This window comes from Mustela lutreola, chromosome 1 (assembly GCF_030435805.1).
Source record: "Mustela lutreola isolate mMusLut2 chromosome 1, mMusLut2.pri, whole genome shotgun sequence".
NCBI lineage: Eukaryota > Metazoa > Chordata > Mammalia > Carnivora > Mustelidae > Mustela > Mustela lutreola.
Genome location: NC_081290.1, coordinates 259,252,256 through 259,279,184, shown reverse-complemented (window position 1 = coordinate 259,279,184; position 26,929 = coordinate 259,252,256). Strand labels below are relative to the sequence as shown.

Genomic DNA, 26,929 nt, shown 5'->3' with positions numbered 1-26,929 from the left:
TAAGCATCTTTAAGGAGGCTGTGCTCAGGAGCAGCTAGAACCACTGGACGTAGGGGGCAGGGAGTTGGGGTGGAAGAGAAGACTTGAGTACCCCTTAGCAAGCTGGGGGGGGGCGGGCAAAATTGGCCAGACATTAACGTCACAACTTTCCTTTTATTTTATTTATTTATTTTCCTTTATTTATTCATACACTTATTAATTCCACAAGTACTTCCTGAGCACTTATTTGAGGGCCAGAAGCATGTTAGAGGAGGTAGTGCTGCAAAAGCAAACCTTTTGCAGACCTTTCTGCAAAAGCGGAATATTCTATATCTGCACTGTCCAGTACCGTAGCTAGTAGGCATATGTGATGGCTGAACACAGGACACATGTGTCTGATAACGTGTCTGAGGAACTGAATTTGAATTTTATATAATTTGTAAAACTAAATAGCCACAAATGTTACTACTAGATACCATAATGGACAGTTCAGGTTTAGAAGTCTATAGCCAAGTTGGAGGAGCAGACAAGAAATTATAATATGATATAATAGAATTATAGACAGGGTGCTGTAATAAGACATAAGATGAAATTTATCCAAACGGTGGTCAATAGGGTTTTTCCAGATTGGGAAGGTAAAACTTGAGTTGAAATTCTGAAGGATAAGTAGGACCTGATCAAAGCAAGCCGTATATTCATAAAGTCTAAAAGGGAGAGTATAGCATTGTGCTTTGGGCAACTGCTAAAAGTAAGTTCTTATGTCTGGAACATATAGTGGGGAGGGGTGGGTAGTGAAGAGAGATAAAAATAAAAAGGTAAACAGGGCCCAGTTCCTTGTATGTCTCAAGCAGGGAAATAACATTATCAGACTTAGCTTTTTAAAAATCGCCCTTAAAATTTGTTTTAAAAACTTTTAAAAATAATAAATGTGTGTGTGTTTCTTGTGGTTAAAATACCCCCAATATTATTAAATTATTGTAAAGGAATAAAAATAAAAGATTACTCTGATATTAGTAATAGATTAATAGAGGAAGGTTTGGAGTAGGAGTAGGAGGAACTCCTACGAGGAGAGAAGTTTTGGAGGCTGAGAGACCCATTAATAGGCCATAGGACATAATTAAGATAATAACATTAACCATTGAAAGCAGTACAAATTTTGGAGAAAGATTAAGATATTTCTAGATATTTCTAGACAGGATTGGATGCTGGAAGAAATTGAATTGAAGGGCTTAAAATTGAGCCGGGTTTCTGGCTTTAGCAATAGGAGTAGATGGTACATGAGGAGATTCTGGGAGAAATGTTAATTTGGGAAATGGAGAGAAGATATAGCTTATCTAATAAGCCTAACAGAGACTGTATTTTATTTTTTTAAGATTTATTTATTTATTTGTCAGAGAGAGAAAGAGGGAGAATGAGCAGGAACAAGGGAGCAGCAGGCAGAGGGAGAAGCAGATTCCGCACGAGCAAGGAGCCCAATGTAGGTCTTGATTCCAGGACCCTGGGATCATGACCTCAGCCGAAGGCAGACTCTTAACCAACTGAGCCACCCAGTTGTCCTGGTATTTTAAATTAATACAGTGGCAATTAAATTATTAAAAGAAGTGGAGGAAAAAGACAATACTTTTCCAGAATGACATTTGGATGCTGTACTATGCCCTCCTTGATGTCCATAATGTGTTTTCATAATCTTAGTTAAAACAATGTTTTGGTGCTTTCAGCCCTCAGAGATCAGTCTTATTTTTGAGAGGTCTTCAGCTGTTCTCTTTGTACCTTACATCATTACAGAAAAATGTCATCAGTCATCCAGTTATCTAAATTGGAATTTTATATTTTCAGGGTATAGTGCATTAGAGTTGTGGCTTTGATAAATAAAACACAAGTAAAAGAAGTATCTGTCAAAAACATGGAGCAAGGGCCACGTGGGTGGCTCAGTGGGTTAAGCCTCTGCCTTCAGCCCAGGTCATGATCTCAGTGTCTTTGGATCGAGCAGGCATTGGGCTCTCTGCTCAGCAGGGAACCAGCTCCTCCTTCTCTCTCTTCCTGCCTTTCTGCCTACTTGTGATCTCTCTCTCTGTCAAATAAATAAATAAAATCTTTTAAAAAATGGAACTTCATGTTTTTTCTTTTTTTAATGGTTTATTGGTATCAAATACAGCAGAGCTACATATTTCATTGTAATTATTTCTTCTTTGGAGTAGAGAGACTCTTTTCTACCCCAGATCTTCTATTTTTAATACCATTTCACGTGTTTAATCAGCTTTTTTAGCCAATCTCTATATGAAGCAGTTATGTATAGGAGCTGTAGGAAATTGAAAAGAGGTACATTCATGCATCTATGAAAATAATTCCATTTAGGGATGAGTTTTGACTTAGGAAGTATTATTTGAAGTCCCATGAATCAAAATTTTCATGGAAACATCTGCTAGTCTCTGAAATAACCTGTGTTTCATTAAGTTAAGCTCATCGTTTGGAATACAACAACCAAAGTGTGGGTTGCCTGGGTGGCTCAGTCTGCTGGGTGTCCGCCTTTGGCTTGCATCATGATCTCAGGGTCCTGGGATAGATACCCATGTCAGGCTCCCTGCACTATGGGGAGTCTGCTTCTCCCTTTGTCCCTCTTCCATTTGTGCACTCATTCTCAAATAAATAAAATTAAAAAACAAAAAACCAGAGTGTACATTAGGCTGTATTAAAGTGAAGCTAGAGAGATAGTCTTGAAATGAAAATATAAAATGCTGCTTTTAAGTACTAAACCAAAAACAGATAGGTAAATTATTTTACAAATAGAACAAAAAAGAAGTCAGAGAAAATAATCCATTGTCCTGGGGAAAAACTACTGTAGGATTGGTACATTAATATTAGATGGCTATGATGGAAAAGCATATTCATTGGCTTCAGTCCCAACACATTCCCTCTCCGTATACCTTCTGACGAGTGAGTAGACGGTTCTGAAGAAGTGAATGCTTCATAAGGAAGAGCCTAAGCATTTGATATTTAATAAACATTGCTTAAGATGCCTGTTAAAAGAATAAAAATTGTAGTCTTTGCTACATAATTAATATGGCATCTATTCACAGTTAATGTACATTTTTAATAACACTGAATTCAAGTCTTGGCTAGTACCAGAAATATATAATTGAATACAATGTAAAAAAAAACTACTGAAACCAAAGTAAAATTGCAAAGCACAGTTCACTTTGTGGAGAACTGGGTAGACAGGAAACCAGGAACAAAGAACTCCCAGCAGACACCATTCATACCATTAGTTGGGACAACTGCTAATCACAATAGCTAATATTTAGTGAATGCTTACTGGGTGCCAGGAGCCTTATGTGTTACTTCATTTGGTTTTCAGAATAATTTTGTAAGGGATTTATTAAACCCAGTTATATAGATGAGGTTTAAATAATCTGTCCAAGGCTCTTAATTAGTAAGTGGCAGAGCTACATTTTGAACTCAGGACTCTTCTTACTCTTTGGACGGTATCTTTACCATGCTTACAGAGCCCATCAAAAATTCCTCTTCAGGCTGGATGGAGGTATTGAGTACTTGCAGGAAAGATGAAGGAGCTTAGCTTGCAATAGCTATGAGAATGACCAAGTCTTAGATTAAGCTCTAAACCTGTTCAGCAGGGAGATACTTGATAATGAAAGAACCTGTTAGTAAAAAGCATTCCCTATCGTTACTCCAACCCTAGTGCTGGAGTTGTAGCCTATTGGAACTTTTGTGAAATTTCTCTTTGGCGATAACTGGCTAATGAACCCAAGGTAGCACCACTTTTAGATAGGGGATGACAGTAACAGTCCCTCTGAATTATGCAGATAGGAGAATAATAAGACTACACAGAAATAGCAGGTATTGAAATAATCAGTGCTAACTGTTCCAGCTTGGTCCTTATAAATGTTACTCTCTTTGTCATGCATCTAGCATTTGGGGGTAATACCATTAGGACTCCAGATATTCTACTCAGATAGACAAATGTGGGCAAGAAATTGTGCCAAGGACAATGTCAAACAGAATGTTAGTGAAACTATTCCTTGGGTTTTGCTTTGAAAGGTACTCATAACTGAAACTTGAGACTCCCATTTTTTTAAACTAAAGACTACTAATGTTTTCTCCTCCTTGTGTTATCAAGAGCTCTTCTACTTGATTGCTTCTAGGAGAATTCACTGTTTCACTTTTTGACGTATGTCTTCGTAGCTTTTATTGGTGTTACAGCAACTCCAACAATTACTGACTTTTACATGAATCATATTAATACTGAGTTTTATGAAGTTCTTTTAGAACTATATAATAAATTATTTCATTTTCCAGTTATCCTCTCCAGTAGTTGGTGTGCACAGCATCTTACCATGGCTGCATTTTGGTTGTGTAAGTCATGATTAAACAATATGCATTAAACAATAGCATAATGGTATAGTAATTTGACTTGATCCTGCTTACCTGGAAGATAGTAACATAGTAACATAAATATCAATTTTATGGGCATTGTTAGAGTAAAACAACATATAAAGTGGGGACTTTTTTCCAGGGTAGGAAAATTATGCATTTTTGTATTTCACCTTTATCATTTCATGAGACCCAAAACAAAAACCTTAAAATACGTGTGGAAAATGAAATACTCTTGGGGTTAAATATTGTTACTGATAGATCAACCCCCATGTGCTTTTGCCAGAAAATCCCAAAGCTTTCTCTTAATTGCTTTCATAAAATTGGTGTCCCTCTCCTTTTCCTTATAATTCAGAAAAAGGAAAAATAATCATGTCAAAAAAGGATCCCAAAACTTTGCCCCTTTTCTTGGCTTTCTTTTTCTTTGTTTCTTTAATAACTACTGTTTCTTTTTCATTCACACTTGTTTTAGAAACATTAAAGAGGCAGTGCACACCCTACCTTTGTTGGTTGTAAATTATAAAATATCTGGCAAACAAAGGGTTAATTTAAAAACTTTCACCTGTTATTAGGATTTTCTGTTTTTTGAAATTTTTGCAAGGTCAGACACACAAACATCTTATTCTTCAGTTGGAACTTTTTCTTAATTTAGGTATTTTTGTTTAAATGAATGAGTTTGATTGCAGTTTAGTAAATGCGTTATCTGATATTGTGGACTCTTGCATCAGATTTCACTGGAATCAAGAAAAGTAACACCTGTGGGTTGGTTCACAAAGCCTCTTTTGTTAAATGGACACCCGCAGGCCATGAGGCAATTACATTTGTTGCTTGTACTATAAAAGAGGCACTTAACTAGACCTCAGTAAGTATACTTAAGAACTAGAGGCTTGATTCTTTTGTCCAGCCCTGAGATTAGGTTTTATCATACATCAGGAAGTAAACCTCTGACGTAGAAAGGAAAAACAAGAATGATTTAAAGGTTCTTTTAATGCTTTAAAATTTAGCCCTTAAAGTAAGTTCTATCTGAGATCCTGGGAAAACTCAGAGCCAAAGTAAAAATTTCTTTGTGATATTCATATATTCTTACTCACTTGACAGATTCATTCAAGTTGGCATGGCAAATTCACAAAGGTATGAAAAGGAAAAGTAATTAGCCATTTAAAGTTTTGGTTATGAGAAGTAACAAAGGCATGAAATTAGGGATTTCCATTTTTGGTAATTTGCAAACATTTATTACAAACAAGTTTTTATTGGAGTTCTTTCTACATTTTAAGCTGCCATTTAATCTATTAATGTTATTGCTATAGAATTTTTTCCTCTTATCTGGTTTGGATTTTCTATTCGGTGATAATCAGTAGGTTAATCCCACAGACAATAACTGCATTTTGAATAAGAAAGGGAATTTTTTTTAAGATTTTATTTATTTGACAGAGGGAGATACAGCAAGAGAGGGAACACAAGCAGGAGTGTGATAGAGGAAGAAGCAGACTTCCCGCTGAGCAGGGAGCCCCATGCAGGGCTTGATCCCAGCCTGATCCCAGGATACTGGGATCCTGATCTGAGCTGAAGGCAGATGTTTAAAGACTGAGCCACCCAGGCGCCCCAAGAAAGGAAATTTTTTTTTTTTGTCTCAGTCTCAGGTCAGGTTTTCAGTTTCGGACTCCTCCCAAAAGTGTTGTACTTCGTTTATTTAAAGAAGTGAGTTCTTAGCTAGTCAAATATTTTGGTTATCCAGAGATCTGGTGACAATACTGCTAATTGCAGTCATTTACTTGTACTATATGTAGAAGCAAACCTATCTAAGATTGGAAATTAGGTCTTTCTCTTTCCACTCTACGAAAGGTGAAAAAAAATGAACAAAACTCTTCATAACCTGTATTGTGATGGACTGTGTTCTTTATTAAAAATAAAAAGTACAAGTATCACTTAAAAGGATAGGCACATTAAGATAACATGTGTATGTGTATATGTGTGTATGTATGTACACACCAACGGTCCCTAATTTAGGATGGTTTGACTTAACATATTTTTTAGTTTAGTGTGCTATAAAAGCAATATATATTCAGTACAAACTGTACTTCAGAATTTGAATTTTTATCTTTTCCTGGGCTGATAATGCAGTATGATACTCTCGTGTTGCTGGGAAGCAGCAAGTGAGCTACAGCTACCATTCATCCATGCAGTCAAGAGGATAAAGTGACCATTTATAACCAACCATCCTGTACCCATACTGCCATTCTGTTTTTCACTCTTTCAGTATTCAGTAAAATACTTGAGATATTCTACACTTTATTATAAAAGAGGCTTGTGTTAGATGATTTTGCTCAAGTGTAGGCTAATGTCAGTGTTGTAAGCACATTTAATACAGGCTACGCTAAGCTATGATGCCCAGTAGGTTAGGTGTATATTATATGCATTTTTGACTTAAAATACAGTTGACCCTTGAGCAACAGGGGTTTGAACGGTATGAGCCCATGTACACGTGGATTTTTTACATTATAGTATTGTGAATATATTTTCTCATCCTTATGGCTTTTCTGAACATTTTTTCTCTAGCTTATTTTAAGAATATGTATATAATACATATAAATAACATATAAAAATGTGTTAATTGACTATGTCCTTAGTAAGGCTTCCAGTCAACAGATTATTAAGTTTGGGGGGAGGCAGAAGTTATATGAGAATTTTTGACTTGGCGTGGGGTGGGGAGGCATCGGCACACCAACTCCCATGTTCAGGGGTCAACTGTATTTTCCACTTAATGATGGCTTAATCGGGACAGAACTCCATTGCAAGTTGAGGAGGTTTATATACGTTTTAAAATTATCTAAGTAGTATATACTGACCATAAAAATACAAATTTTGATATATGTAAGTTTTGTGGATTTCTTTTAAACATTTATATATATTGCCCTGCAACTTACTTTTTTCACTGATGGTATTCACGTAAGTCAACTAGTTTTTCTTTGTTTTTGTTTTTGAGCAACTGCCTACTATTATATAAATGAACCATATTTTATTTGACCTGTACCTACTGGGGAATATTTGTAGTTTTGTTAATTTTGAGATACAAGCAATACCATAGTGAACTTCCTTATTTATACATACTCGCATGCTGTGTTTGGCAGATCTTTTCTAAAGATTTTGATAAGGAAAGAGTAGAACAAAAACATGTAGGGGATGCAATGGAAAGGGATAGAACGTGGAGAGAGATGCTAAAGGCACACTTTACTTACATCAAAAACTTTCAGTTTTTACTAAAAGGATTCTCTTCATACTGTTATGAGGTATGCTAAGAAAAATAATAAAGACATTAAAAATGAGATAATTTGAACATTTGTTTCTAGTAATGATGAAATAACTGATGCTGAACTTGTCATCCTGCCATAAAGAACTAGAAAATTGGACAAAAATGTAAAATAGCTGTTCTCAGAGAATGCACAGCTGGAAGTATGGGACAGATCCCTGAAAGAGAAGAGACAAGGCAAGCCCTATACTTGCGCCAACTCAGGTGTTTCAGAAGGTACTGAGGTAAAATTCAAGTCAAAGAGTAGTGATTTTGCTGAGCTGAAGAGACAGACTGGGATAGAGAGACGTTTAAGTGGTTGGAACTTATTGATCAAACTACCTGGGAAAACAAAGCTACCTAACGATCACCATGAATCTCCTTAGGTGTTCTCTTGGCTTTTGAGCTGAATTCTAAATTGTGCCTGTTAACAGTGAAACCTGGAGACTGAGCAAAGACTGAATGGGGAGCTGAGCAATTCCCAGAGCTCACACAGGGCTGAGAGCCACTGGAGTTCTGACCAGCCAGAGTGAACAGATCTCACTGAATATCCAGGACATTCAGTAGAGATCCCTGAATATCAAGCCTTACTTAGTAGTAGGCTAAAGTAGCCCTAAGAGTACAGTGTGAGATAGACCCAACCTGACAAGCTTAAAAACAAGGTTTGAAAGGACTAAGCTGGGCCATAGCTAACTTACCTGCCTCCTCCAAAATAAGCTCACCTCAACATTTAGCACACTGTAAAGGAAACAAATTCCACTCAACAAATCAATGTCCAGCTCAGTCACAAACTACAAGATATGTGAAAAGGTAAGAAAGTGTACCCATAACCAGAAGAAAAATCAGTTAAATAGATCCAGAAATAATAGAAGTAATGGAATTAACAGACACAGCTTTAAAACACCAATTCTAAATATTTTCAAGGATCTGAAGGATGAAAATAATGAGAAAAGAAATGGTAAATATCAAAAAGAACCAAATGAATATATAGAACTTAGAAAACATTGTATAGCTTTACAGTACATTAGAAATGGCAAAAGAAAAGATCCCAGGCTAGGAGGAAGTATTTGTAATATCTGTCACAGACTTATACTCAAGGTAAATAAAGGATTCTGAAGGGGGGCATCTGGGTGGCTCAGTTGGTTAAGTGTCTGCCTTTGGCAGGTCCCAGGTCATGGTCCCAGGATCCTTGGATTGAGCCCCATGTTGGGACTCTCTGCTCAGAAGCTCTTTTTCTCCCTCTGTCTGCCTCCCCTTGCTTGTGCACACTCTTTCTCTGTGTCAAGTAAATAAGTAAATATCTTAAAAAAAAAAAAAATTCTTAAAATGAGTAAGAAAACAACCCATTTTAAAAATAAGCAACGTATTTTAATAGACCCTTCACATAGGCATAAGAAAAAATGTTCATCAGAGAATTGCAAATGAAAACCACAATGTGATACCAGCAATTCACTAGAATACTCAAATATTGCTGCTTAGTATAAGATGATTCAATTATTTTGGAAAAGATTAAGGATAGGCATACACTTATGGCCTAGAAATTCTACCCCTTGGTATTTACTGAAAAGAAATGGACTTACATATTAATGTTTAGAGTGCTTTATTTTTAACAGCTCCAAACTGCAAAGAAAAATATCCATCAACAGATTATGGACAGACATTGTGATTTATAATAGAATACTACTTAGAAGTAAAAAGGGATGAATGACTGATACATACAACTGGATTAATCATTAAAAAATGAACAAAGCCAGAAACAAAATAAATATAGTACTATCTTACTTATATGAAGCTTAGGAACAGGTAAAACTAGTTTCCAGTAACAGATCTCACTAGTTGCATGGTACCAGGTATATGCATGGCAGGTTGACTGGCACAGGAGGGAACCTTCTGGCATGATGAAAATGCTCTCCATCTTGATTATAATCAGCAGTTACATAGGTGTGCACATTTTCCAAAACTAGTGTCAAACTTGAAATGAGTGCTTTTTACTGTATATAAAGTATACCTCTAAAAAACTGATTTTTAAAGTGTAACTTTAAAACACTTTACTCTCTTACCCTATACCAAAAATAAGTGGAATTATTTACTGGACACTGAGTAATTGACAGGTAGGTCAGCAAAGGTGACTGCTTTGATTTTTAAAAATCCAACTTAGAGGTTTTCCTTTTTATAGAGAAGTTCTTATTAAAGGTTCCATCAACGATGAGGTTGTTTCCTTGCTTTGTGTACTATCAAGCACTGAAGTCTGAGAGGTAGAGGATATTCCTTTACTGTAAATGGATACATGGGTATTAGAATGTATAGGCTTAACATAAATGGGAGTTAGCATGTCCCATATTTGAACCTACTTCTATTAACTATCAGTAATAGTACTTCACAGCTTGTTTTAAGGATAAATTGCGTTCTTAATTTATCCTTAAATTAAAACAAACTAGAGGGGCACCTGGGTGGCTCAGTAGGTTAGCCTCTGCCTTCAGCTCAGGTCATGATCTCGGGGTGCTGGGATCGAGCCCCACATCAGGCTCCCTGTTCAGTGGAGAGCCTGCTTCCCCCTCTCTCTCTGCCTGTCTCTCTGCCTACTTGTGATCTCTGTCTGTCAAATAAATAAATAAAATCTTTCAAAAATAAATAAATAAACTAGAAAGCCATGTATATACACTGGCTTGCTCTACTATTCCCTTCTTTATATTCCACCTGTTGGAATCAAGGATCAGGTCAAGATAGCCTGAGTCACTCTTCCAAAGGCTTCTGGTAATATGTTCTGGATTTCTCTGAGCAGATTCCTTTCTGTACTTGTTAATTTTATTATACCAAAAATAACACTTCATCCCTTTATTTAACTAATTTGGAAGAAAGTTGGGCATACAAAAGTGATTGTGCTTTATAAGAATTCCTACTTACATTATAGATAAAAAAACCACCAAATATTTGGCTTAGGTGTTGTAAAGAATTAAGATCATGGTATGATTACTGTCTGTTGGCTTATTTGATCACAAAATAATAGATTTAAAAGCCAAGCAGGCTAATGTTATAATCTAGGGCCCCAGGCAAGACAGACTTTGTATGGTAAATGCTCTAAGCCATCAAGAGTATTTGGTATGGGCAGGCAAGGTTGGGGAAAGCTTCATGAAGTGGAATATATATTGGATCTTGGTTTATTGCCTGTTTTTTAGAACTCAGAAACAAACACACATTAAGGAGAAACTATGGAAATTTAAACATAAAAGTTGTCTGTATTATAGCTTCTCCCATAGTGGCACTTGAGACTATGTAAATGATACACGGTTTTTCCAAATATACTATTTTGGGGGTGGTTTTTTTTTTTTCATCTATGATCTGAGATGGATTCATTTTTCTACCTGAACAATATTAAGGTTCATTGCACATAAATCCACTTAAACAGATACGAATTAGTCTTGCTCTTAGCCCTATAACTGGTTCCACTAATAGTGGGGGGAAAAACAAGTGATCTTACAGCATCTGATACTCTTTCAGGAAATTTTTCTCTACAAATAGATTTAACATTTAAGTGTATGTAGTTAAAATAATTGATTTGTTTTGAACAAATATTCCTACATAAGACATTCCAAAATTATATAATCTCTGATACAAAGTGAAATTCATCTTTTACATGCTTGTATACATTTATTTTTCCAAAAGGTAATAGAGGAGGTGGGGGGGGGGGAAGACATGAATAAGGCAGCTCACACAAGGTTCACACAAGGTTTTTAGGGCAGTGAAAATATTCTATGATACTACAGTGGTGGACACCTGTCATACATTTGTCCAAGCCCATTGAATGTTCAACATCAAGAGTGAACCCTAAATTAACTCTGGACTTTGGGTGATTATGGTACTGATGTGGGTTCACCAAGTATAACAAATATACAGCACTGTGGTAGGGGATGCCAATAGTGGGGAAGGTCATGAATGTTTGGGGGCAGGAGATGGGAGGGAAATTGTGCTGTTAGCCTAAAACTACTCTAAAAAATAAAGTCTTTAAAAAGCAGTAATTTGGAAAATAAAATTAAAAAATAAATAAATAAATAAATAGCAGTAATTTGTAACATTTTGAAAATTTGCAGTCATTTCTTATTTAACCCAGTAGGAGTATTTTTCTTCATGTAAAGTTCCCAAGTCATAAAAAGCTAGTCAAAAGAAAAGTGAAAATAAATTCCTTCCCAGTAGATCATCTTGGTCTGGTCAGTAATTCAAGTTTTCTTGGGTAAAAGAAACTATAAAATAACTTGTATTGTAAAGTGCTACTTTAAGGATTATTGCTGCAGAGTAATTTTTTAATGGGCAAATATTTCATTTCACAGAGCTCATTTTTTTTTAAGTTAACATGTTCTAAATATTTTTATGGTTTACATTGAGTAAAATTGTAAATGTTATTTACCAGTTAGTATGTAGGACAATATAGGAGATAGGGTCTTTGATTTAGTAGAAGGTCACCATCATTAATTTTACAACTGATGATTTTATAATAAGTCCTTCTAGTTCCTGATGGTCATTATTGAAGTATAATGCATTGAAGATATGGCCTGTACAAAGGCAGAACAGGGATCTTAATTAGAATTCTGACAAGCCCACTCCAATAAAATGATGAGATTATTTGTAATTGATGTCACAATCAATTACCATTTAGTTCATCATGAGCACTCTAATAGGTCTGGCCTTGGTACTGGCCCCAGGATGTTGCTGAGTGAGTGGCTGCCCTGCTTATGCTGTTTTAGAGACAGGAGGGCACATTTTCAGTCAGCATCCTAATGACCTCTTTTGAAGTCTATTAAATTAATGACCCTGTTACACTGTTTTGATCTCTTATAACCTCAGTTTGGGGTTTGTGTAACAAATTAATGTTTGGGAACCATGTGGCAAAAAAGATAGGTCTTTTAAAATGACAAAACCTTAACATTACTGGTATTTAATAAAAGATATTTTATTGTGCAAGAAATAAAAGCAAAAATACAAATCATAGGGTGTGTGTTTTATAAACAAGAACTTTAAGACATTTCTCCCTATTACCATATTTAGTTTTTTGTTTGTTTTTTTAAATGGGCTGTTTTCTTCTCTAAATCTAGGTGCCAACAGGTCATGTTTGGTTAGAAGGTGATAATCTACAGAATTCTACAGATTCCAGATATTATGGACCTATTCCATATGGACTAATAAGAGGACGAATCTTTTTTAAGGTATTATTTTCTGGTTAAAATGTAGGTTTTCTTCTCTGAGCTGGAAGAAATATATTTTCTTTCAAAATGAGCTTTGAAATATTCAGGCTGTCAATGGACTTAACTGTTACAGCAGCTACATTTTATGAACATGCTGGCCTTCGTAGCTATTAACATTACCTTTTTCCCTACTGAGACAGGTAATTAAGAGTAATTGTTTGAATAATAAAGTTCAAATAACCTTAGCTATAAGAAGCCTTTAATTTATATCTCCAGAATGTAATTCTTTCTCATACAACTTGTACAACTATATTCTATCTTGGACATAAGTATGCATTTGCAGAAGAGCAGTGTAGTCAAACTACACTGCTAAGTGGGGATATCCCAGTTATGTACATGGTTATAATAAATGTAGGACTCTTAGGAAAGATGATTATTTTCACTGGCTCCTCTTTTTTAACACAGCAGTAAGAAGAAAAACACATGAATGCTATTGGATAATCTGCAGGATTCTTTACTTACGCAGAGGTTATACTTAAATCCTTGGGTTTAACTTTGAGGGTAGTTAAAAAAAAACCCACAGACACACATAATACATTCATATACCACATAACATATAAATTCTTATATAACATATCAGTGTTCCAAAGTTTAGAGTTTAAATACATATACACATACAAATTTACTTTGTAAAGTCTCATTTTGTATAGAAAATTTGTTCTTGACTAAAAATAAGGAGAAAGTGTTTAATTACATTGCACAGAGAAAAGGGATGAATAAAAGGAATGATGATGATGTAACACTTTCATTAACTGTCTTCAATCACATTTCAATTTTACAGATTTGGCCTCTGAGTGATTTTGGATTTCTCCGTGACAGCCCTAATGGCCACAGATTTTCTGACGATTAGCAAGCATTTATTCTTTTGATTATTCTCTCCAAGTGAATTTATTATTGCCCCTGAATCCATGTACTTAACTAATAAACTATTTGCTACTTAGTTTTAGTCATTTGTAATTGTTATATGGAAGAATAAAAGAAGAATAAACAATACATATTGTAAGTGCTATTAGTTCCAAATATATGGATAGAAATGTAATCCAAGAAAAGAAATCTAACGTTTATGATAGATATAAAAATATTTTTAGGGGAAAAAACCTGGATGACCACCTCACTTCTGAATTTTTGGTTTAATAGTTATAATAAAAGTAATCTTTTCTTGACTGTGCCTCATACTTTTGCTACATTTACACATCAGAGTAATAACTAGTCTTTCAAGTCCAAACCAGTAATACCATGAATTCAACCAATAAAAACCTGCTAAGTCACATACTTGGTTCACTCTTTTGAAATTACAGTTCCAGTGATCCCATAAAGGATACCTCAATCTTTTAAAATGATTCCTGACTTATACTGTATATAGAGTATCAAATACAGAGAAAAATAAAATCCATTATAATCAATAATAACATTATAAAAATCCATTTGTTCATACCAGCAATGCAATGATTCCTTATTCTTAAATACAGGAATTAATACTTAGTACTTTGAAATAAAAAAGGAAGTAATGTGACAGTTTCAGATTATTATTATTTTTTAGAGCTACCATTCCTAAGTTACATTTAAAGTTGAAGATGGCATTGTTTAAACTTTATTCCCTTTAATGTAGCCACATGAAGAATCTGGAAATAGAGTTGCCAGGACTGGAGTCAAGTCTTTACTCCAAAAGCTCTCTTTTCTAAAGTTGTCATTTCACCTTCTTTATCAACTTTGAAATAACTTCATGAATATCCATATCCAGCCCTCATTATGGGAGTACTAGGCTCACATGTTATTTACAAAGATTACAGTTTAATCTTAATGACTTGAGACTTTCAGATACTTGTACTGTAGGCCTGTAACTTTAGCAGCTAGAAATGTCATGTTTACTTCAGAAACCCAGTAACTATAAAGGAACATTATAATACTGTGACCCATTATAAGAAGAGACATACTTAAAGAAAAGGAAAATTCTTATTTTACACCAAGGAGAAAATGGACCAAATAACAAAGTTCTCAGATAGGAATTCACAAAATAGAACTTAATAATTCAAGTCTTTTGGGGGGGGGGGGGAAATCTATAAATAGAAAGTATAAATACATATAAATAATTAAATGAATTTTCTGTTAATCTGGGATAGCCCTTGCTTGACAGTCTTATACTTTCTCTGCAAATAAAAGCTGACCAAAAAAAAGAATCCTACTTCTTTTTATCAGCTTTATACATTTACTTGAATGGGCTCTCTTCAACATGTCTGAATACAGAGTTAAAGGATCATTTAGTGAACAATTTCAGCCATAATGAAGGAGTTCTATAATTAAAGAACATGTATCACAAGAAATCAGGGTAACTTCTTCTGCTTCATCCTTGCAAACCCTGTATTTTCCACCACATCGGCAACTCAGAGAAAAAGAGTTATCATCTGTAAAAAAAACAAAACAAAACAAAATACTTCAAACACTTGCAAGTGACTATTTTAACAGCTTTTTAAAAATGCAGTTTATCACAGAAATTCCAAAATGAAAGAAGTGCCTTAAGTATAAAACATATTTAAATGAGAACTTGAAACGAATTCTTGTATGGGGCAGTGTTTCTAAAAATTACCTACTAAAAAATCTTGATATGTATAAGAGAGCTGTAGAGGATTAAAGCTATGAATCAACAGCCCAAAGATCTTGAGGGGAGAGCAGAAGCTCAGAAGCGACCCAGGACATTTATCTGAAGTCTTCTGTTTTCTTAAGATCCACATAAATTTTACATTCTTCTCAACAATATATTTGTCAAAAATACTACTGTGAAGGAAAGAGAAATAGCCCTACATGCTTATGCCTGGAGTATATTCTTTTAGAGAAAACTCTGTTTGTTTGTTTTAAGATTTTATTTATTTATCTGAGAGTGAGAGAACTTGAGTGGGGGGAGGGGGAGATGCAGACGCCCCCTGCTGAGCAGGGAGCCTGATGCAGGGCTTGATCCTCATTACTGGAGCTGTTGCTTGTGGATGCTTAACCAGCTGAGCCATCCAGGCGTCCTGCTAACTTAACTGTTTAAGTTCAACATTAAGATACTCTGTTCTAGTATCATACTATTTCTGTGAAGTGAGATGCCCAACAGAGGTGATACGGCGCAACATTTAGCCTACTAATGGTGGAAATTTTATTAAATCTACCATTTTCTTGGGAAGCTGAAATGCTTATGTCCTTTAACTGAAAGAATCTGATCCACTAGTCATTCCATTTCACTGTCACTGAGAAGTGACTGTAAAAGAAAAATAATTACTGATCCCCTTATTGTATGACGGTCATAATTTACTAGAGGTACATCAGGTATCTTTATTCAGTGCTCAGACTTCATTCTTTAACACTCAGATCTCATTATATGCCACTAATAGAAAAAAAGAAAAGAAAAAATTCAACTGCCCTGTATTTGTTCTCTAATCAAATTTGGCCTTGGAAAAATTAAAATTAAATAAGCTAACTTTATATGTTTCTTTTACCAGTAACAAAAACATGAATTCATTCACCTAATCTTCCTTTTTGTTCACCACAATGCCTTTTTTGTCCATAAAGAAAAATAATTTAATCTTGGAATTTTAAAATGCTAACATCTTTCCTGTCTGAGCCAACATATATATTGTAGTAGCAGGCTTTCAAAAGTGATCGTTTCATTATTAAGTTGTCTAAAAATGCACATATTCTAACCATTGGTTTTCTAAAGCTAAATGTCCATCTTATTTTTTTACCACCTCAGTGAACACTCAGAAACAATTTGAGGTGACATGTGCTCAGTAAATGATGCAGAGGCCACCATGGGCTACTGAGGAGTTTTGTCATAGATAATTCCAAATGTTAATGCTCACTAAAAATTCACATCTTGTTACATTTCTTATATTATTCTATTACTTAGCAAGTGATATCGTCACAGAAATCATTTTAAAAACACTGAAGACAAAATAACCAAGCTGTACAACAAGGGGACTAAGGAGAAAGGTTAACCACTCTCTCAACAGTTCTTCAGGGATGGCTTTTAAGAGTAATAAAAGGCGGGATGCCTGGGTGGTCTAGTTGGTTAAGCAGCTGCCTTCAGCTCAGGTCATGATCCCAGCGTCCTGGGATCGAGTCCCATATCGGGCTCCTTGCTCGGCAGGGAGTCTGCTTCTCCCTCTGCCTCTGCCTGCCATTCTGTCTGCCTGTGCTCGCTCTCTCTCCCTCTCTCATTGTTTCATACTATGCTTGGATCAAGAATATGGTAATCCAGCTTTATCTATCATGTTGGGTTTCATCTACTTTTCTCCTGCCTCTGGATCTTCACTTTCCAAGGTTACTCTGAAAATGGCCACGAGGGAATCTTCAAACAATTTTTTTTTAATTTGCCCAGTTGACTGTACTTTTTATTGAATTTTCATCTTCCAAGACTGCAAAACTTATATTACTAATTTATAAATACCCCTGCAGAAATAATGGCTTCATGCAGCTATTTGCTGCTCACAAGATTAAGGATTGCTTCCCTCTTTATTAAAAAACCCTTAATTTAAATAAGCATTGAAATAAATAAATAAATAAATAAACAATAAGCATCAAAGGATGTCCTATACTTTTAAGAGTAACTCTAGCTTCTAATAACTGATTCATTGGCTATGGTTAGGATTCTTCTGTATCTTCACTGTCAGGTTTACTTAAGGAAATTCCAAGGATAGTAACACATAACTTAACAATTTCATGTTGTACATTTCCTTCACCATCTTGGTTTTTTTTCACCTGTATCATAAAGCTGAGGGGCACCTGGATGGCTCAGTCAGTTAAGCATCTGCCTTCAGCTCAGGTCGTGATCCCAGCGAGCCTGCCTTTCCCTCTCCCTCCACCTGCTGCTTTCCCTGCTTGTACTCTGTCAAATAAATAAATAACATCTTCTTTTTTTTTTTAAAGGAAGAAACCTCATAGTATTTGTTGACTGGACAGATGTTTGAACCACCAATCCATATTAACTTAAAATAAAAACTTATTATTTGTATTTTTTTAAAAAGCTACTAAAGGAAAAAATGCAAAAACCAGTTTTGACTATTTTCATATTATCAGGAATCACTAGGAAACAAAATGTGTTAATCAACTACAGTAAAAAGAACTAATTCGTCCAAGAAGAGATTAAACACATACAATACTAGCTGATGAGGTAGCAATACTCTATTTTCAAAAAATGTATTTAGTTGGGCAGGTCTCCTTGATAAATTATATGTTCTGGTCTGTCCCCTTCATAAACTGGAAGCCTTTCACCAAAGCCTATGTCACTAGTATATTCTACTTTCATAGCAGTAGTTCCTTTGTTTCCACTGATGAAACTATTATAAAACCCTGAGAGCCCCAGTTATACAAACTTTAAGTTTCTCAATCATTCACTGCAAATAAGAATTTATACTCTAGGATTTCATTTGGCAGTTGAGGAGCTGAGTGACCCATAAGCAAAAATGTGATGCTCCTCTTAAAGTCAATAGCCTATCACCCACCTTCCTAACAGCACTATGTTAAAAATTTGCCATAAAAAAATATTCTAGGGGAGTCTGCGTGGCTCAGTTGGTTAAAGCTTCTACTTTTGGGACAGGTCATGTTCCTGGGGTCCTGGGATACAGCCTGTCAGGCTCCCTGCTCAGCAGAAAGCCTGCTTCTTTCTCCCTCTCTGCTGCCCTCCTGCTTGTCCATACTCTCTCTCCCCACAAATTTCTGTCAAATAAATAAAATCTTAAAAAGAAAAAAAAAAAACAGTTCTTTAAAAAAAAATTCCAATATACTTGGTTTCAGGAAGGATGATGAACTGTTTATTTTCTGCCTATCCACATTCATTAGTCAATTTTTATAAAGTGCTAGGGAATTTTTACTCCAGGCTTAACAACAGTTACAGGGTTAAAGTATATAAAAATGCTAAGAAATAGGAAGAGTTTCTTCATTTTCCCAGAGAAACCTAGATGTGTGACATTCGTGGGCTCTATACGGGCTCTACCATTTCTAGCCAAAGCAATTCACAAAATTATCAGAACAGGAGAGAAATTAAAGTTGTAAAATTCTAGTAACAGAGGGCACTTACACAGTTCAGTTGGTTAAAACGTCTGACTCTTGATTTCAACTCAGGTCATGATCTCAGTCATGAGATCAAGCCCTGTGTCAGGCTCAGCACAAAGTTTGCTTGTCCCTCTCCCTCTATGTACACTCCCTTTCTCTCTCAAAATAAAATAATAAAATAAAATTTTAATAATACAAAAGGGAAAAAAGACAAGATATGGTGGGTGGGTAAAGGGAGTGACAAATTTTTCTTTTCCAAATTTTTCCAAAAATTTCCTGCCCTGCCATGTAAAGAAATAAAAATAAACAAAAATTCTAATAGAAAATTCATCTCCTATGTCAACATAGGAAGGATGGAAAATATTAACTTTATTTTCCCTATTAGATGGAAAGTAAACCAAAACCCAAGTAATTAAAAAAAAAAAAACCACATGAAACCTTCTATACCTAAATCTACTTAGACTAGACAAATAACTGGAAATGAGTCATATAGAGGACCATCAATAACTGAAGTTTAAAATGAAATTCCTAAAACCACCCATATTTATATATTTAAAAAGCCAAGCTATTACTATTTTTTAAGATTTCCAAATATCCCAGAAGAGTTTTTCTTCGTAAAGAACATCCCTAATGTTTTCCTTTACTGCAGTCAAGAGAAAAAATTCCAACCTTCGTTCCAACACATTTCTTCAAGATATACTTGAGCATCTACTGGTCCCACATTTCTTAGATCATCTTCTGTAAAATACAAAATGCAACATTTATTTGACACTTTAATCATAACCACGAAGAATGCTGAAAAGGCAACTGCAGCCCATTGACTACAGCTATAATTTACTTGCCATTTAAAAACTTAAAAGTTTACTACTTTTGACAGCAGTTTTAAGGCTAACTGACTTGTAGTCCACTTCTTACGAACCTCAAAAGTCAAAATCTATCCCATTTTCCACAAATATGCAACATGCAAAAACCATGGAGTTGATTTGGTGATTCCTTGTGATTAACTAGTAACCCCTATTTTTGTGAGAGGGGAATTTTTTTTGTCAAGCTATAACTATAACTAAGGAAGGCAGCATGGGGTTGGGCAAAAATAACTGTATTTGAACCTTAGCTATAATATTTCACTAGCTTTCTAATCTTAGAAATATACCTTAGATACACTTAGTTATTTCCTATCTACTTCAGAAGGGTTGTTATGGACTGAACTGTGTCCCCCCAAAATTCTTATGTTGAAGTATTTAGAGATAAGCCTTTTATGAGGTAATAAAGGTAAAGTAAGACCATAAGAGTGGGGTGGGGCTTTAATCTGATAGAGTTGGTGGCCTTATAAGAGGAAGAAAGTGGGTCTCTCTCTCCATGCACAAGTACCAAAGAAAGTATCAAATAAAGACACAGTAAAGAACAAGGCCATTTATAGCCAGTAAGAGAGCCCTCACCAGGAACCATACTGATTGGCACCTTGATCTTGGAATTCCAACCTCCAGAACTATGAAAAATACGTTTCTGTTGTTTAAGTCACGCAGTTTATGGAATTTGCTATGACAGAACAGACCAGTGTGTTGTTCTAATCAAATGAGATCAGTCTAAAAGTGTTTTATTTATTTATTTTTAAAGATTTTATTTATTTACTTGATAGGGATATAAAGAGCACAAGCAGGCAGAGCAGCAGGCAGAGGGAGAGGGAGAAGCAAGCTCTCCACCGAGCAAGGAGCCTGATGTGGGCTTGATCCCAGGACCCTGGGATCATGACCTGAGCCAAAGGCAGACGCTTTACCGACTGAGCCACCCAGGCGCCCCATCTAAAAGTATTTTAAAGAACAAAGCTCTAACCAATGTAAGGGTCACCTGATTTTTAACTGCTTGCAAGAGAGGAATTGGTAACTTCAAGACTTACTTTTAAAAGGTTTCAATAACCATGTAACTGTATTGTGTTGATGTTCTATTGCTATTTCCTAGGCCAAAGTTTTCCCTGCAGGTGGAAGGTTCAGAGAAGCTTGGAATTTAGTAAGCATATAGTTTAGGCAGTAGAAGCATGTACTCTTGCTTAAAACAAGTATACTTTGGGACAAAGAAAGCAACTATAGATAAGCACTTGTCTTTGTTTTTAAAGGCATGTTATACTTCATGTATGCTTGTATTGTTCTTCTAGAAGTCGATGCTTAAAAGAAACTACTAAAATCCACCCCTCACCCCAATGAAATTTTCTTTAGCTGTCTCACTAGTCTCTTGTTCACTTGCTGAGAAATGCTTTCCTTTGTTCTGTTGTGTGAATGCCTACAATTTAATTATATTTAATAACTGCCTGTTCAGAATTTATTGGTGAGTTACACAATTTTAAAATAGATGAAAAAATTATACAATATTTTGAACTCACTGTGGTTTTCTATTAAGTATGTCAAATATTGTATCACTTCATATTTACTAGGTCCCAACAGTCTATTATACTGACCCTAAAATCCAAAGATTAAAGACTCTGCCCAGTAGTCGGAGGGTGGGGGAATTCCTTCATCTCTGTGCCCACTGAATAGCTTATGCAGACTGTATTAGTATGTGAGGTAATCTCTGAACAAAACAATTTCTACATTCTATATAAAGCACACTTGGCTATAGATTATTCAGTATTTTAGTTTTTTAAAAAATTCTCCCTAAAAGTCCCAGGGAGAGAAAAACAAATCTTAATCATATGTTTCAATTTCTTAGAATGACTAAGGTAAGTTTGCTTGAATGGAGAAATGAAACACTTTTAAATTTATGAATGGGGGTAATTGGCACTTAACAGACTGTTGTTAGAGGAAAAACAGATGTAAATAATTTACAATCAAGCTGACTATATTCCAGGGTATCTGATCGATATCTTCAGTAATTTTGGAAATCAATTAAAGCAAATCAGACAAGGCAGAGGTAAGGACAGATGAACGAGCCTTAATTTAGCCTACCTTGGACACCTGCAATACAGCAATTACACAGAAGGACAACCCACTCGTATATGTCCACTATGCTATTTTTATTTGAAAATAATAAATGAGAAATAACTGGCAAAGAGAACTTCCCAGGAAGTCAGCATATTGCTGTGCTTCTCCACAAGGAAGCTACTGTCATGCTCACCTAGTGTTTCACGTGGAGCATCTCTCTATTATTCCACTTCCTCAAAAAAAAGGGCCTTTATATTTTTATTATTTTTTTCTTTACATACAGTTACTTTGGAATAGTGACCTATTTCTAAGATGACAGATCAACTTAGATGATATCTCATAATAAGAGGGAAAATAATGCAAAATTGGTTAGTACTTTCCCCAAGGTCAGAGTTAAAAAAAATAAAAACTATTCTCATGTTCTGGGGCTATCTAAACATCTAATTATTTGATCTGATTATTCAATATTATGTGGATACAGTCCAGGTTTCTGTGAGGTTCTGGTTTTAAAAGTCCTATCTGACACAAGAGAGAGCATACTATATGATACCCCATTACATAAAATCTAACAAACAAAACTACCCCGAGTTGTTGCGTGACACCGTGGTATTGGGTGTGGGGGAAAGTGGTGGCTATAAAGAGTCACAAGGGACCTTCTGGGTGCTGGTCAGATGGGTGTATTTATTGTGAAACGCATCAAGCTGGACACTTAGGATTGGTATACTTCTCTGCATGTATGATACATTTCAACAAAAAGTCTTAAAGTAGTATGCTGAGACTCCAAGAGCTATACTTTTTAATAGAAATAAACAAAAGTTAGGGAAAAGAAGTTAAAAGCCTAAGAAAGTGTGTATTCCCTGAAAAGATGGTAATCTAACAACTTCTGAAAAAGGCTGGGGGTGATTAACTCAGGGAAAATTGGAATCCTGGAGAACTGTATAATGAGCAGAAGGGGTACATACAAGTAAAAGGTGAATCTAAATGTAGGGGGTGGGGAGGTGACCACAATCCTTTGTTGAGAGGCAGGTGTCCAGGGAATGGGGCAACAGCAACTTCCCCCTTAACTACGATTACAAGGAAGGAGCACAAACAAATCAATGTTTTTTTTTTTTCTTTTTAAACAATGATCTCTGCTTGTCCACCATTGTAGTTATAATTAGAAAACTTAATTCCTCCCTAGCCTGTAAAGTAACTCACAGGAACCCTGTAATTAGCTTTGATAATTGTCTTCTAATCAGGCATGGCATCTGCAAAATAGGTAAGTTCCTTTTCTTTTGAGTATTACATATTACAAATATTTTTGCTCATTACAATGAAATATTTCAATAGGTATCTGAAAATATAAATTCTATCTCAAAGTTTTCCTGTTAACATGACACTACTAAAAATAGTGAGAAAACATAAATTGACTTCTGCAGCGACTTAATTAAAGGAATAGGTACCCAAAAAAAAAAAAAAAAAAAGGAATAGGTACAAGATCTGAATCTGGAATCTTAGCTCCAGAATGGTAATAACTTAAAAACAAACAAACCCAGCCATTTGGAAAGAAAACGCAATGCGTGGTATTTGGGTACTCTATCTTAAGTCCAATTACACTACAAGATTCCTAATTCTTTTGAAGTAAATGGGCTCAGCTTTTCCTAAGGTATGTAGGTCTATTCACACCCTGTGCTATACCCAAAGCTTAGCTAAATACGGAGATCAGAAAAAGATCCAAATTTCCTTATATATAGAAAGCAATGCATTATAAAAGGAAATTCCTGTGGAATATAATGATAAAATCAAATAATTTATGTGGTTACTTGGAAAAGAATCTTTCAACCTTCAGAAGTACAGGCCCTTCTGACCCTGTGTTCTATTGGATTTGTCTGACAACAAGAGGTGAAAGAATTCTGTAGCTCCTTTGTCTCAACAGTGGGATCTAAGAAAACACTGGCAGGACTCATCAGAGAGGTTTATGAGCCTGCAATTCAAAGAGATTAAAAGGAAAATCTAGGGAGATTCTTTCACACTGAAGAATAACATTAAATAACTATTAGCAGCTTGGTTCAGTAAAGCTTACTAGAGCTCTCGCTGGGTCATTCACAACTTTCTAAAAGAGGAAAAGTTTTTTTTTTTCAGCTCCATTTGGGAATCAATAAATATTTCTTACTTCTTACAAGACAATGGAATTCCAGCCTTTTAAAGCTTCTTCCTAATGATAGTAAAATTTCTAAAACAACTTTTTGCTGCCTAAATAATTACACTTCCTAATCCCAGGAAACCTGTTCTAACCGTAGTTACAAATCAAATAAATAAGTAAAAATAAATAACAGCAACAAAAAGCTACGGTGGAGAGGAATTTAACTTTATTCATTATGGCTGAGATATCAAAAGTCTCATTCAACCCAATATTGGCCAAAAGATCTAGTCCATCTGCAGTTCTGTCCCTACTATTCATGTGTAGCAATGTTGGAACTTACTCGAGCGATCAAAAGCCCCCACGACACTCTCATTTAGCAAGTAGTCTGTTGTATTTATTTTTATGTCTTAAAATAAGATTTATTTCACACTTAAGTCATCTGTGTGTAAAAAGCAAACAGTGTTTTTGTTTAGGTCTAACTTAGTATCGTGCTATTTTAAAACCAAGGAATTTAATTGTATATAATCACCCCATTCTTAAAAATCATTTCACTATACATAATTAAATTTTTCATATAGAAACTAACTTGAAGGAAATCGGTTTCCTTCTCCTTTAAACTCTCTGTTCTTGGAACAGTCTCAGGCTACCTTGATAAGAGATTGTGAATCAGGCAACATTTAACGTGAAACCTGCTCATTAAATCAGAAAGCTCTATAATCCTTTCCCAGGTGAAATTAGAGAGTCACAATTGCAAGGCTTTCCATATCAAAGAAAAATTACAAACTTGGAGTTTAATTATGGACTTCGAAGAACTGGGGCTTTTATAAACTGAACGTATATGCAGTGCTCATAAAAGGTACCAAATAAAACCCGGAACCTGAATTTCATGTTTCACTACACAACAGGTAGAACAGCAGCAGAAGTAGGCCTGGCCTCTCGTTCTGACCCTCAAATGTAACTTACTCCTGCCCATCTGGAACTGAAAACAGGAGGCTGCACATACCTATTCAAAACTGGACAGCGTACCACAATATGACTAAAAGTCAGAGAATGGCTCTGAATTTCTCCTCTATCAACTATTAGCCATGTGGCCTTAGGCAAATTACTTAACCCCTCTGAATCTCGGATTTCTTTTTAATATCTTCCTTAATAGGCTATTAAACAATGATTGAAAGACAATTATCACAGATACAGTGCTCAATAAATGGCAGCTATTTTAACTGTTATTATCTCAGAATGTTTTGTTGACCTGTTTATACCCCATCATAAGAAAATGACTAAACACCAATCTATTCTGAGAGGGGAAAGCCTCAAGTACCACAGTGTAGGAAGGCAGCAGCTACTACCATGTCTGGATTTGTGACAGTGCTAAGAAATTTGATGTACTTTGCTATTGTCAGTCCCACTAAAATCGACCTGTTATTACCAAAGCCATAGTCCATCCGACGTAGCAAACAAAACTGCGAGATAGGAACCACAGAGAAACAATTCAAAATAATTCGTAGATTAGATTCAGAGATTAAAAATGATGGTAGATTTGAGTGTGGGGGGAAGCTTTCTTTGGGAGTTGGGGGTGGACTGGAGGACGAGTTCAAACTTGAACAAAAAATAAATTGTGACAAATCAGAGTGGGAGCGTGCACTGAGTCATGACAAACAACACAGGCATATATGTGTTTGGAACCCCCTAGGTGAACCAGGGGAGAAGATTCACATCAGGTTCGTGATGGGTGATAAGACTAGAAAAAGTAATTAGGAACAAAGTTCAAAGCTTCTGTCCCATTTAAATTCTACATGAATGGGCAAATGTGTTGGGGAGAGGGTGGTTATAAAAGTTCTTAAACAAGGAGTGAAAATAAAGAAAGCTAGACCAATCAAAATGTAAACGACTATAGGAGAAGGCCAATTAGCAGCTATGGGTATGTGTAATACTCTGGGTACAGCCTACGGTGATAGCTGTGAGAAGAAGATCACACATTAAAAAAAAAAAACAAAAAACCCTAAAAAAATGTCAACACTCATTTCTAATTCATTGGTTATACATTGAGCAAAGGAGAAGTAATCAGAATGTAGTATGAAATGAAGATTTCAAATCTGAGGGAAAAAATAAGCAATGAGAAAGGTAACCAACCCTGTTTTGGGTTAAGACTCATTGATTTTGGGGTGCCTGGGTGGCTCAGTGGGTTAAAGCCTCTGCCTTCAGTTCAAGTCATGATCCCAGGGTCCTGGGATCGAGCCCCACATCAGGCTCTCTGCTCAGCGGGGAGCCTGCTTCCTCCTCTCTCTCTGCCTGCTTGTGATCTCTGTCTGTCAAATAAATAAATAAAATCTTAAAAAAAAAAGACTCATTGATTTCAATCAGCCAAGTACCCGAGTAGAAATTGGGAGAGACATTAAAGTGGGAGACACAAACTTCCTTAAATCTTCCATTTTCAGTAGTAGTAAATCAGAACTCCCAAATGCGTCCAAGTGTGTGTATGTGTGTGTATAACTATAATCTTGACCATAGGTTTCTGTAACATTCTTTGAAACTAGCCAAATTTTTAGGCAAAACCACTGAGAAAAGATCTTAAAATACATTTTCACTGCAAAAACAGATACCTGCATTCAAGTAAAAGAAAAAGGGAACATGAGTAGTCACCTTCTTATGACAAATAAGATGGAACAGGAGGACCCTCACAGAAAGTTTTCTCTATACTCTCTTCTCTCTGAAGAAAATGCCAGTCCCTAACTGTCTAGATGGATTTTCTGCATCATTTCACATACGTACTTTTCCCAGAAACAGTCACTAAAAAAAAACATACCCCCTGATGCTTATCTTCAAGTTTTACCTGAAGCACATTTTTACAGCCAATTTTCAAATTCCTAAAATCAAATGGAAATACTGATATGATCACAGATGGAAACTCTAATCTGACTAATACAATTATTTTGTAAGGGTCAGTTTAGCACATAACCTACATAAATATCTACTGGCC

General features: G+C 35.5%; 2 protein-coding genes across 7 annotated transcripts in view; one reads left to right on the top strand and one right to left on the bottom strand.

Annotated features, from left to right (window-relative positions):
- IMMP1L (inner mitochondrial membrane peptidase subunit 1) overlaps nucleotides 1-14,054 on the top strand; it is a 79,819-nt gene extending 65,765 nt beyond the window's left edge. For all 5 annotated transcript variants that reach the window (XM_059138871.1, XM_059138879.1, XM_059138905.1 and 2 more), the window contains 2 exons: nucleotides 12,742-12,852; nucleotides 13,673-14,054. In XM_059138871.1, coding sequence (XP_058994854.1) covers nucleotides 12,742-12,852; nucleotides 13,673-13,741 — 180 coding nt within the window. In that variant the 3' untranslated portion in view covers nucleotides 13,742-14,054. The remainder of the gene's footprint in view (nucleotides 1-12,741; nucleotides 12,853-13,672) is intronic.
- DNAJC24 (DnaJ heat shock protein family (Hsp40) member C24) overlaps nucleotides 12,579-26,929 on the bottom strand; it is a 54,701-nt gene continuing 40,350 nt past the window's right edge. Inside the window, exons 4-5 of one of the 2 annotated variants that reach the window (XM_059138955.1) lie at nucleotides 19,588-19,656; nucleotides 12,579-15,293 (exon numbers count right to left, since the gene is read on the bottom strand). In XM_059138955.1, the coding sequence (XP_058994938.1) occupies nucleotides 15,163-15,293; nucleotides 19,588-19,656 (200 nt within the window). In that variant the 3' untranslated portion in view covers nucleotides 12,579-15,162. The remainder of the gene's footprint in view (nucleotides 15,294-19,587; nucleotides 19,657-26,929) is intronic. The other variant, XM_059138965.1, reaches the window with a different exon arrangement.